The 13,549-nt window shown below is 36.6% G+C and overlaps 1 protein-coding gene across 1 annotated transcript; it reads right to left on the bottom strand.

The window, feature by feature from the left end:
• Nucleotides 1–3,388: 3,388 nt before the first annotated feature.
• LOC143220916 (unconventional myosin-IXb-like) lies at nucleotides 3,389–13,322 on the bottom strand. Its single transcript, XM_076446477.1, is given in 14 exon segments — nucleotides 3,389–3,486; nucleotides 3,586–4,593; nucleotides 4,672–6,917; nucleotides 6,984–7,061; nucleotides 7,138–8,061; nucleotides 9,345–9,671; nucleotides 10,639–10,699; nucleotides 10,800–11,137; nucleotides 11,228–11,456; nucleotides 11,459–11,534; nucleotides 11,615–11,874; nucleotides 11,938–12,236; nucleotides 12,311–12,928; nucleotides 13,030–13,322. Coding segments are annotated over 14 exon segments (6,855 nt in total).
• Nucleotides 13,323–13,549: the final 227 nt, after the last annotated feature.

The following is a 13,549-nucleotide window of genomic DNA, read 5'->3' on the forward strand; positions in this document are numbered from 1 at the left end:
CTATCGTTTAAGAAATAATTGGGGAAAATTGTCCTGGTCTCGAGTACAAGGTTGCTAGGAAACCCGAATCGATATTTGAGAGAAACGCTATGGAACGGAAAAGAACGGGCCTCGATATATACGTGATACATACCGCGGGCAAAAGACCGAGTAATACCGAATAAGATAAATAAAAAAAAATAGTTTGCATAATAACGCGAGGAACGTGTATTTTCTCATCGATAATGCACGCGCACGTGTACACGAATTCGTACGTATTTTCACAGCACTCGCAACGATTCGACGATACGAGACACGATGACCACTGAAACTGTTTCGATATCGAGATGACGATTCGACCTAGCGTTCGTTCAAGTGGTCACGTGACGCAACGTTGCGAATGCTTCGTGCTCGAGAATATCGTATAACATTTCAACATTAAAAACCGCGCTACGATCCGATCCGATATTCGTAGAACAAAACGTAGTCGCAACGATCCTATCCTAATCATTGTAAAAAATCGATCAACCGTAAAACGAAGAATCTCACGCTCGCTCAGCCTTGCGAAAAGAGCATTCTCGGGTCGGCCGAGAGCGAGCGTTAAAAAAGAACGACGCGTGAAACACGAACATGGACATTTAAAACAGTCGAGGTCATTAATCGATCATTCTAAAACGAACGTAACACAAATGCGTAGATTTCGCGAGTGTATAGAAGAAAAGTGGAACAGGAAGAAGAAGAAGAAGAAGAGAAAGAAAAAGGCCGAAGAAGAAACCATAACGTTTTGGAAGGTTAAGAAATAACGTGCCTTTTTCCGAATTTTCCGGCTTAACCCTAACAGTTACTTGGATAAAAGTCACGCGTGACCCGATCACGTAATTCAACGCGGAACGATTCGATTCGACCGTTCGAATCGGTCGATTACCCGCTGCTAAAAGAAATTTGTACAGCATGGAACATGTATGCAGCTATGTACCGTATAAATATTCCCCTCCTTTTCTGCCAACTAGACCCTCTCTCTTTCTTTCTCGTGGCCGGCTCGTTGAGATTTAAAGCGCGCTGCGAAACGTTGGCAAAGTCGATTATCGATTAAACGGCGAAAGAAAGAAATTACGATTTAAAGGTTACCGACGATCGAATGAAAGCTATTACGAAATATCGCGCGCATTTCGATTTCTCGAACAGCGAGTTTGACGATTCGATGAATACAAATGCGCGGGAAGTTCGAAATTAATGACAAGTCGTTTTGTCGTTAAATTGATATTAAACCGGTACGATTGAGCTTGCGATTAAATTTGAAATAAGAAAGCTAGATAAATTAGAGATGCACGAACGAAAATGATTTTTATCTTCGCGAAGCATAACCTCGAAATTTTTTACTCCAACGTTTCGCTTAAACAACTTCTAGGACTCTTCCATTTGTCGGATATTTAAGACTGGCGCGAGGACGCACGAAAGAAAAACAGACCAACTATACGCTATAGCAATGTATTAAAAAAGGGGGAGAGGAGCATAAACAAAGCGGAAAATAAAAAAAAAGGCACTGGACGACAGGAAACTAAAACGAAATCGGAATAAATCCCAAGTAAAAAAAAACCGTCTGCTCAGTCGGTGCATACAAAAAAATCTTTCTATATACATAAGTACTCGTGTATACAAATACTTCCACGTGTATGTGTATGTGTGTCCTATACGTTAGTACGTGTTCACTCGTTCGCGTTCATGTATATATAGGAGTCTCTCTGTATGAAAAAAGGTAGCCTAAGTAAAAACTGATACGAAAGAAAATTGGCAGGCCCTGTGTGTGTGGTGTTTCATGTATTATCAACAGAATATAGGCATGTGTAAGCCCTACACGACGAATATCGACAGTAGAAATATAATCTTGGTAACGACTCTCGTAAAGTTAACAATAATAACAGATTATTACGAGATACTCATTATCGCATATATCGGGTGACTCGAGAAGTTTCTGCCGCTTTACACTTACTCGAATTTTTTCTTTCTGCGTTTTATGACATGTATATTTATAAATATATATATAGATATATATATGTGATATATATTTAAAACATAAAATCGCTAAAGTAACGATAAAGGTTAGGCTGCTCTTCTAGGATATTTTTCTTTCTTCTTTTTTTAGCGAGTAAGAGAATTCAATGGTATGAATAACCTACAAAGTAGTATCAAAGAATATTTTAATATAAGCTCAAAGGAGATTTACATAGATGATATGTTCTTACCAAAAATAAAAGGAAGTCGAGGAAGGAGGTTATATTTCTTATAGCGTTCAAACAAGATATTGATCCAAACGACGGTATAGAAATCGACACGAACTTCTCGGTTAACCCGATAATGTATGTATATACAAGCTACAATTTGGTTTCCTCTTTCTCTCTTTCCGCGTGATTCGAATCTCCAGCTTGAACCAGCGATCCGATAACTATCTATTGCATCGCGCGCGCGCGCGTGCAAATATGCTATGTAAAAAAAGAACGTCAACGAAATATGCCTGATAAAAACGAAATCTGACGAGGTGCCTTGCTAACCCTTCTCAAGCCTTCAATCACTGACATTGTTCCACCATTCTTTCCGTTATCCCGCTAATAAAAGGAAACGAATGTTTTCGTTTCTGAATCTGTAGTTGTCAATGAAAATATCATAATAAATTGAGCTTCTGTTAAGTAAAAAAGGAAAAGTTACTATCGTGTTGATTCACGCAACAGTCTATAAAATCTGTAAAAAGTATGCAGAACAAGGATGGATCGTTTCCAAACGAACCGATAAAACCTGAATAGAACGAGAATTTAAATGCGACTAAACATTTATAACAATAATTAATAACCTTTGCTTAGTTCCTTTTTTTTCTTTCTTCTTTACAATGTAACCACGATCCTTCGCATCAGAGAAATGAAACGTGACATGTCGAAACGAAGAGATATTCTACCATAGAATACCTAGAAAATGTAAATGTGCTGCTTCGATGGAGCTTTTTCTAAACATCTAGCCTGATTGACAGTCTTCGATAAGAGGAATGCATTCCAGGAGAAAAACAGTTTAGAAAATGAATATTTAATACATTTTACGTGAAGCTATATGTTCGCGTATTTTGTTAATCATCCTTTAGAAACCTCTGAAAGTTTTGCGACAGAGTGGAAAAAAAATATATATATGTATGTATATATATATATATGTATATGTTTGATCGGATTATCAGCTTAACTTCGCGTGGAACAAATTACTAGACCTACCTAATATCGTGTTTACTACTTATTTAAATTACTAGCGGCTTGCCGATGAGACCAGAAGTAAGACTCGTCGATTCGCTGCCGTCAGTCAACGCCTCACAGCGCGTGTCATGTTGCTACACTCAACGATCATTCCTCGTGGTAACGTTCACCGTGGACGGTCATACCATTACCATGTCTTCGTCGACACTGATGATCGTAGGAAATGCATTGTCTGCGGAACTTTGCCTCTGAATAGGTTTCTTTCTTACGAGTCCGTCTATTGACAAATAGAAAGTAAGAAACAAGTTATTACAACTGAATTTACCATTAAACGATTCGTGAATAATTGATATTGACGAGGAAAGGTTTAATTTACCGGCAGACGATGGAAGAAGGTCGTCAAGGGACCCATCGTCCAAGTCCGTGGCAGATAGAAGTAGGTCGTCGTCTGAAGAAGCTCTCGTTAGGCTGGGGAGAGTTGAAGTTAGTAGGGCCTTTTCCTTCTGGATTTCTTGTATATGGTCGACAAGAAGCGCCTCTTCTTCGTCGCCTCGATCTCTGTCTCGATCTGTAGTACCACCTCTAACGGTTACACTTGGGGTTGCCGCGTTTAGCTCTTCTGGACTGAAGATCTTCGAAGATCGTAAACTGGATAAACGATGAGTTGCCGTGTGACAAGCAGATTCGAGTGTATTTATGTCGGCTAAAGTTGCTCGAACGACCCTCAATTTCTCTTCCACGATCGTTTCGACGCAACAGGTTTGCCTGCCAACATCTTGTAGGGAATCTTGCGCAGGTAGCGTTCTGTTAGTCCTTAGAATGCACGGTGCAAAGACGATTGCCAAGGCTGATGGAGACATTCGATTGTCGACCTCGTGAAGCGCTACTCTGGCTAAATGAACGATTAGGCGTTCCATCAGATCGAAATTTGGCTTGGGCAACTTCTTCAAAATGGCGAAAAGGGTGCTGATTCGATCCCGCGGATCCGTCAAATTCGCAGCGTGCAGAAAATCATCGTAATACTCAAAAGTGAGAAGAGGTTCGGGCATATCCCGAAAGAAACTCTTTAATACTGCTGCAAGTACGTGTACTTGGTAATTCTCGAAGTCCACTTTCTCCAAATCACCTTCGTCCATTTTTAACTTTAATTCCTTCACTTTGGAACTGACACCGCTTTTTCGATATATCCCTTCCGTGTACAGACCATGCATTTCTATGGTTGTAATTAGCCGGTCCACCACAATCGGTACCTTACCGTCACCACAGTCCAATTTGTACAACGGTACACCGAATACCTTACGTGAGTTCAATTCGTGCAAGGCTTCCTTACCACATTCTGCCGACGCTTTTATGTAACATTTCTTGTGGCATGTTAACTTACAATCTAAAAGTAAAAATATAAATATAAATAAATGAAAATGATAAAGAAAAATCGAAAAATTAAGAAAAAGGAAATACTTACTCTGGCAGACAAGTCCTCGCTCGATAGGCCACATAAAGAAAGACGTACATACTTCACAGGCTGTAGGTATATTTATAATAGTTAACTGGAACATATGATTACCATGTCGTGTTGGTTCTTCGTGTTTCCGCTTCTTTTCCTTCTTACGTTTGCCTTTACTCTGTTTCTCCGGTGCTTCAGTTTTGACTAGCGTCATAAATTCATTCATAAATCCTCTAAACGCGTTCACCCCCATTGTCACGGGAAAATCTTCACTGGTATTTTCTTGCTTGCAGACTGTTTCCATTACATGCAAAAAGTTTGCTATTAGATCGGTATATTTGATGTTACCCTCGACACCCTGTTGAATAGCGACACTGTAAGTGATCACAAGGTCGTCCTTAAATTTACGCAAAGCCTGCTTGAATACGCGATCAACCTCGCTGGGCTTTCGTCCTTCTTCTTGCCCTTCCATTATGTATATCTTCTTTGTAATGAAATCCTGCATGAGAGCCAATTCCTTCGCATCGGATATAATTTTATCGGTACTGTCGGAAAATGCAGAAGTACCGGTTAAACTAAATTTCGATGCTACTGTCTGTTTTGCTGCATCGTACGGCGTTCGTGGCGGTTTTCTGTTTTTTCGCCTGCCTGGGGTGTTAGCCAGTATACAGGGCATTTTAAGTACTCCGCCATTCTGGATACACTTCACATGGAACAACTGTTTACAATCGATGCATTTGTACCCTTGTGTAACAAACGCATCCATTTTTTCATGGCAACAAACGCACACATCGTCTTTGGCAAACCTTGCTACTTTTCTAAAACAATGACCAGCTAATGTGAAAAGATTTCCTTTCCATTCTAAGAGATTCATTCCATGGGCAGGTTTCAAGTCATTGGGACTCGTATCGGCTCCAGGTTTGTCTTCGCTAAGTCCCGATATTTTAGTGGCTGGATCCGAATTTCTTCGCCTTAGCTCTAGGGTCGTTATAGCATTGGATCTCATACGTTTACCAGGTTGTTGCGTTTTCGAAGCAGCCTCGCTTTTGTTCACAGGCCAGTCTGTTACCGATCTCGAAGGCGTTTCATGCGGACCATCTTTTCGAGTTCGCACGTTTGTCGATTTATGTAAGTCGCTTTCTTTGATTGTACCTAGGAAAAGACTTTTCGTTTCGCCACTGTTGGTTTCCGACACACTCTCGCCCATAGATCGACATTGAACTTCTCGAGTGGGCCGATTTCTTCTGGCACTTCTGACAGGCACGTCAGGTTCGCATTTTTCCTTTGGTCTCGAATTCTTCTCCTTAGGCGATGTTCCTTTCAGCAAGGGACTTTTCAAAGCATTTTCATCGTTCACAGCATCTAACTTTATAGATGTATCTCCTTCCGAGTTTTGCCTCCTTAAATAACTGAAATCTTTCATTTCTTTACTGTGACCGTAACCATGATCGCGTCTAATAGGGGAAGCTGGTACGCTTTCTATTCGTTCGCTAGGTACGCTATTGTCGCTTAACCGACGTTGTTCTCTAGCTGACGAGCTTTCCATATGAACGAAACGATCACTATCCAATTTCACATTATAATTTGAGGCTTCGTTTGGTTTCTCTTGTTGCACTTGCTCGAACAAGTTATCCGCTACGCTTTTATATTGAGAAACATTTGGAGATCGTGTCAATGTTGATTTTTGAGGACCAGACATTAAATAATCGCTATAATTAATGGACGAAAAATCTGCTCTACGACGCCAGACATCTGAATTTGGGCTATGCGTTAGACTTATGTTAGATTGGTGGTATGTAATTTCTCGTGGACTTGAAAATGATGGAGTGGTGTTAAAGACAGGAGGGGCACTTTGTACAGTACTTGGAATTTCTGTATCAGTCTCTCCATCGCTATATCCCGTCGACGAACTGTCTGCCCGTTTACTAACAGACGACAATCGGCTTGAAGTATTTACTAAGTTTGTATTTCCTGTAACTATAGGAGATTGATCACCGCGTTTCGTTCTGGTGCTCGGTACAGGTTTACCGTAAGAATTGTCTTGAGACTCAGAACTGTTAACGCTAACTTGAGATTCATAGCTCCTTAAACTAGTCAAACTTTCCAAGCTGCTTTTACGCTCATTAAATTCATCCGAGGGAAAAGAGTCCGTATTTCTTGAGATTGTACTAGATTCGTGCAATATTCTTGTATTTGGTGTTACTTTACGCTTGGAATATGACATACTCGTGTCAATTGTACTATCTCGAAGTACGTTGTCCGTTCTGCAATTAACACATATTATCATACTTACGCAACGAGTTTAATGTAAAATGCGAATATCTATTTACCTTGCCGATGTAAGACGATTTTGGGACTCGGTTTTTCGAACTGTGTTAAAGTCTGATAATCCATGATCTGTCAGTGACCTGTGCATTAAATAAAAATATTAATAATAATACATACTAATAAACATATATCAATTTTAATCGAGTAGGTACTTACTCTTCACTGTCCCTGAGCCTGGAATATATCTTGCTGTTGTCATACACTATCTCCCCCGGATTTTGAATTTCTTTATATTCAACGATTTTATCAGTAGGCAATTTTTTTCGTTTCTTCAATTCTGCAAAAGCTTTTCTTGCTTTATTACCGCGAACATGAGCTTGGAAAGTAATCACACACGATTTAAGCTTTCTAAACCAACTGTGCTGCTTGTATGCTCTCCAAGCAGACTGAATATGAATGGTGGCTTCACTTCTAGCGCGTAATGAATGAGCAAATCTTTGGGCAATAACCATCCTCCAAAATGACTGTATTTGCATGACTGCATTCTTCAATCTAAGGAATTTCCTTCTTTCCAAACACGCACGGAACCACTTTTGTATAGTTGTAATACTTGTGATAATTTGTTGGTGTAATTCAATTTCTAATTTAATTTTTTCTGACTCTCGAAGAAACACTTTAGTTGTACCAAGCTGATAATTGTCTCTGTTTAAATTTAGCGTCAATAGAAAATCTCTAACGTCGGATTGAGAACTTAACAAACCCTTAGGTAATAACATTCTATATAATTGAATAAATTCTTCGTATGTTAATCTAACGTTAAATCCAGCTTGTCTTATTCTAACTGTTTCTAACATTCCTGTATATCTTAACTGTCGTTGCACGGTTTCTTCGTCGAACTCGTTTGGTACCTTGTTAGCGTTGCTTTTAATGCATCTAATGAAGAATGGATTTGCTTGATTTAAAGTATCCATAAGACTATGCAGACTTTGTTGAAATTGCGCTGATACTGTCATGGGCTGTTTTCTAGCTTTTCCAGGTCCTGTGCCATAACTCTGTGTTCTTCCAACCAGTGTTTTTACAGTTTGTAGATTTTTCAAACCCTTCTTACCGCGTTCTCTGGGTCGAAATGATTTATTTTTCCTGTAAAAGTATTAAATGTCAATATGTTAGTATTGAAAAATGTTTCGTGGCTTCCTTTTCCTATTTTTTAATTGTTTATTAAAACAAAAAATACAAATACAAATATAAATTAGGAGTTCAAATTTTAAAGGAAGTGACGTTTGTTTCATAGTAATTTACTTAAGTGTACTTAAGTGTCCAGACGGTTTTTTGAGTTAGTATCAAGTATTATTCTGACATATAGAAAAACAGGAAAAGGAGAATTTATGATACCTATAATGACAGATATGCATTGCAAATAGTAACAATTAATTAAGACAAACGTACTATGAAGTATAAGTAGCAAACATTTAGCAGACTGTTGTTAGAATTTACATGATTATATTGTGATAACAAATATAAAGAAGCATATGATATTAAGATTAACTGAATACAAAAGTAGTTATCTGCAGATTTAGAAGTTCTTAGTAATACACAAGAAAAATAGTTTGATTGTTGCACTAAATAAATGCGTGATTAATGTCAACTATTTAATTAACTTAATGTTAGTGATAAGCAATTTGCATTCTTTACAAACTACTACTAATTTGATAAGTTAAGATATTCATTAGAAGATAAATGTATATTCTGTGCAAAGTTTGTAATTTAGTAAATTCACAAGAAAATATTATCGTGCAATTAACTGTAATTAATTGCTAGCATGAAAGGATGTGTTTATAAGATCAGGAGCTTAATGCTATAGGAGTTATATTAATTAATTGTGTTTGCTGTATTAAGCAGCAAGTAATACAAGTTAACCCATCCTTGATTTATTGGTACACTGATCTAAAACGAGTAGGAGCTCCAATTGGCATTATCAATTTGTGCTTATTTCTTAATCGTGTTTGTTGTTTCAATTAAATGGGCTAACTTATATATCCTTAATTTAGAAAGTGAGGAAACTACAGTTGTGAAATCAACATGCATTAATAGTAGCTAAAATTACGAATAAACAAATTAGTAAAACGTGATGGCTAGAAGACGACTGGGGATAATGATCGTGAATATTATGGTACATCAAATAAAATGGTTTTGATGACCTCTAAAAAACACGTGAAATCTTCATAAAATAATGAATATTTGTAGAAAGCTGTGTATAACTGCATGGGAAGACCAATAATGTCCTATTGAAATGCTATTACCTATGCAAGGAAATCCTTCACCCAGAATTACTATAGAGCACACACTACCTTTATTGTAGAGCAGTGAGTTTTGTAGCTTAAATTACAATGTTATGGAATATTAAGTAGGTGCTGTTTACATACATGACTATTTGATTAGCGCGTTCCATGACGTTTGCTTCGTCTTTTGGAAGCACCCTCTCTAGCGGACTATGAGTATCTCGTCTGAGTTTATTATTACTATGAGGCTGGTCTTCCCTGCCTCTTATTAAGTAACCCTTCATCGTGGTTACATTTGACGGGTGTTGCGTTTGATTAATGTTTCGAAATTGTGGCCACGACAATCGGTTGTTGTTTACATTGTCGTTGTTTTCGAGTTGTATAGAAGATAATGTGGTAGTGGGTATAGTTGATGGTATACAGACACTGCGCTGCTTCTGATAGCTTGGTGGACGATTATGTTTGTGCGAACTGAAAAAGTCTCTCATGCTTAGTTTTTTTCAGTAGTTTTATGTAACTAAATAGTAATTATATTGTCCAATAATATTATTTAACTAAAGTTCTTAACTTTGCCTGCTGATGATTTTCGGAGGAGAATGATTTCACTGAGAATCTGTTTTATGAATGATTCCAATGAAATAATGCGAACTTTAATGATTGATATGAATTATATAAATAAAAAATTATTGTTGCATTGTTAATCATGCTTAAGAATAATAGCAAGTAATGTATTTTAAATGACAAGATGTAATTGTATTGCGAAAGTTATGAAGATTGCACTCTAATCACACTTAATACAAAAAGTGCATACAGAAAACTCTAAACAATATTTCTCACACATAAAACTGGAAAAGTTATATGGATTTACAAGCTGTTTATAATGTGTAACTTGTAACTCGTTATACTGTTATAAATTCAGTAGAACTTGAACTAAATAAAGTAAATTTTTTTATATACTCTGGTTTTAGAGATAAAAATAATGATAAACACTGTAAATCCATAGGTTATCTTAGCATAAAAAAATGTAATGTTTGCCAAAATGACACATACAGTGGATCAAAAGACCACTTACGCGATTCGGTTAATAGTTAGATTGACGGTCGACAACGTCACAAGATGGCTACAGGGACAAAAGACATGTGGCCAATGTAAATATAATTAACGTTTGCTTCAATTATAAACACATAGGAACCTCTTCAGCTTGATGCAAATGTTATTAACGCACAACGTAGATTTATACTTTGTAGGGTGAGATAATATGCAGATAAAACATATTCAAAAACAAGCGCAATAACATTGCCATTTGTTTATCACGATCATTATTATATAACTAATAAATATTGCTCTATATCATGATTATACAAGCACTCAAATATTTTTGAGTCACCCTTTACAAGAGTACAAGTTATATAAAATTGCATAGAAAATTTATGTATACCTTATTAAATTCTCGTTCGGTGTCCTATACCTGTTTTGTATAGATGTTTTTGTACCGTCGGCTGAAATTTCAGAAAATATTTCCATGTTATTATTATGAAGAATTTATGCGCAAACAGAAAAAAATATTCCCCAGAAAATTACAAAATGACAATATTATACCTCGACCATGTCTATGAGCTCGACCCGCTTCTTGGAAAGCAAAATGAGCACGAAAAAATGCTCGAAGTATCGCCCACCTAAATACAGCAACTGGATCCGCACCCACTAATTCTCGAACAAAAGCAAGAGAAGAATTTTTCAACACACCAACTACACCATCAGGTCGCATTAAATCCAAATTTTTTTCTCTCATATTAGCAGCTTGGTATTTAACAGCCCCTGCATAGTGGCGTACGACAAAGGCTGCCTCGCGTCGTTGTGGTGCCTCATAAAATCGATTGTCTTTATGTACTGAATTAAATTTTTGTAGCAGTGTCTCATTCGTTGCACCCGGAAAGCTGTCATAAAGATTTTTTAATTTAACGAAACGTAGTACCTCAATGGTTTTTCCTCTTTTTTAAAAAGTAAAACTAATACGAAATACTAACTTGCACTGATCATCTAAGAGACAAAGAAGGCCATTCGGTTTCCCTTCTATTAAATTTAAACAACCTGAATTATCACTGTATCCTATATCTGTCCACCTAATTCCCTGTTTTCTGTATTCTCGTTGTTCATATTGAAATACATGCTGATTGAAGTAATGTTGCAGTTGTTCGTTTGCATAATTTATACATAACTGTTCAAAGCTATTGCACATTTTAAAATCTTCAAACCAAAAATGTCTAGTACACCTATACTATTGCCTTGATGATCTCTAAGTGTATCTTTCTTTGACAGTAAAGCATGATTCACCTAAGAAAAAGACAATATCATGTTGCAACTTAAATATATAAATTATAAATTTAACTGGTACAAGTAAGATAATATCTTACCTGAAGTACAATCCAATCAAATAGAGCTCCATATAGGCATTTAGCCATTGCATCTCTTGCTGCAATTGCTTCTGGAAGTCTATAGTTAATAACTAATGTTTCTCCAGATGCCCTTGCACGTTTGGCAGTAAGTGCAGCCAAAAGAGTTTCCTGTTTTACTCTAAGAAGTTCAGATATCAATGCAACCACTTCAGGATTTTTAACTCCAACAGCTTCATCATGATGGTGATACGATTTTCTGGGCTGAAACTCCACATTACCTAAAATAATAACATTCAGTAAGTTTATGTCACGAAAAACGATTAAAACAAGTTATTAATCACCGAGTAGAAGAACAGCGGACAAAACTGCGAACAATCGTCTTTGCTTTTCTGGCGTAAATCCAACCATTTCCATAGATTGTTTCAGTCTTGAAAATTCGTGTCGTTCATCAACATTTTCCAGCCCATAACAGCCACTTTTATTTAAATAATTGTAGCTGTCACAACTTTCTAAATGCAAAAGATGCTTTTCTTGTTCACTTGCTCCAGCCAAAAGATAATAAAATACATGGTAATTTCTTTCATTTCTTCCTTGAGAAACTATTCTCGATTTTTCCAAAAGATACTTTTGTACAACCGCACTAAAAATAATTTTATTAGAACCTTTAATATTTAGAAAAATATATAATAATTCTATCATATGTGTAAAACTTACCCGTGCACCATTCCATTTTCTTTATAATTCACTTGGATAAATTTACCAAAACGACTACTATTGTTATTATGTGCAGTTTTTGCATTTCCAAATGCTTCTAGTACTGGACCAGCACTGAGTATTGTCTGTTCAACACCACTACCATGAGAACCTTTCTGACTAAGTGCAGTCAAATGATGAAGTAGAAAATTTGTTGACTCTGTTTTACCCGAACCACTCTCACCACTAATAACAATGCACTGATTTCTTTTTTCTTTAAGCATACAATGGTAAGCTGCATCGGCTATGGCAAATATATGTGGAGGTATATCTGGCCCCAACCTTCTATTTTGATAGAGTTTTACATATTTTGGATTGTAAATAGGATAAAATTTAAACGGATTTAATGCAATTAATATACTGCCAACATATGTATAAATGTTTCCAGCTAAAAACCTAGCCCGAAGGTTGTCCAATAAAGTTTGTTCATTAAGATCTGGAAGCTGGCATAGGTCTGGATACTCCTTATCCCGTGGTTGATATAGGAATCTATTAAAATAGTCCTTGAGGAGTTGTGGATCCATGGGAAATCTACTATCTGACCACAAATAATCTGGTTGTTTTTTGCGCAAGTAAAACCTAAAAATAAAAAATATTATTTCGATACTTTAGTGTCTAATATTAACATTTTTTGTATTTTACCTTCTCATACAAGCACTTTATGCATTCTAATTATTTACCTGTAATATTCCTGTTGTGCTGCATTTTTTGGCCATAATAACATAAGTGCTACAGGGCACTCAGATGGCCCAAGTCTTCTTTCTTTACATTCTTGTCCAACAGAATTTCCTACTACTTCTGCTAACTCATAACCATTAGAAACTGACGCATCAACTAACCCAAGTCTGTCTATAATACACTCCACTATCTCAGCTGATGAAGTTTGTTTTGTAGCTTTAATCGAAAGTGCTTCATATTCTGGGCTCCATTCACCCACAAATACTTGCACTACACCTGAGCCACAACTGTCCATGTTTTAACCCTATCAAATTAAATAATAATATATTTAATTATAGAGTAATGTTTGTCTACATTCACGTTAATTTTATTAGCTTATCTTCAAATGCTGCTTCACCTTGTTTTATATAGGGTTAACAAATTTGTCCTCTATCATCCAGGCAAAATTTCAAATGTATTGTTTCTTCTTCTTTCTGTTTTCCAATTATGTACAACCACTGATGTAAACGTTTAAAATAACTT

Source organism: Lasioglossum baleicum, unplaced genomic scaffold (genome assembly GCF_051020765.1).
Source record: "Lasioglossum baleicum unplaced genomic scaffold, iyLasBale1 scaffold1727, whole genome shotgun sequence".
Lineage (NCBI taxonomy): Eukaryota > Metazoa > Arthropoda > Insecta > Hymenoptera > Halictidae > Lasioglossum > Lasioglossum baleicum.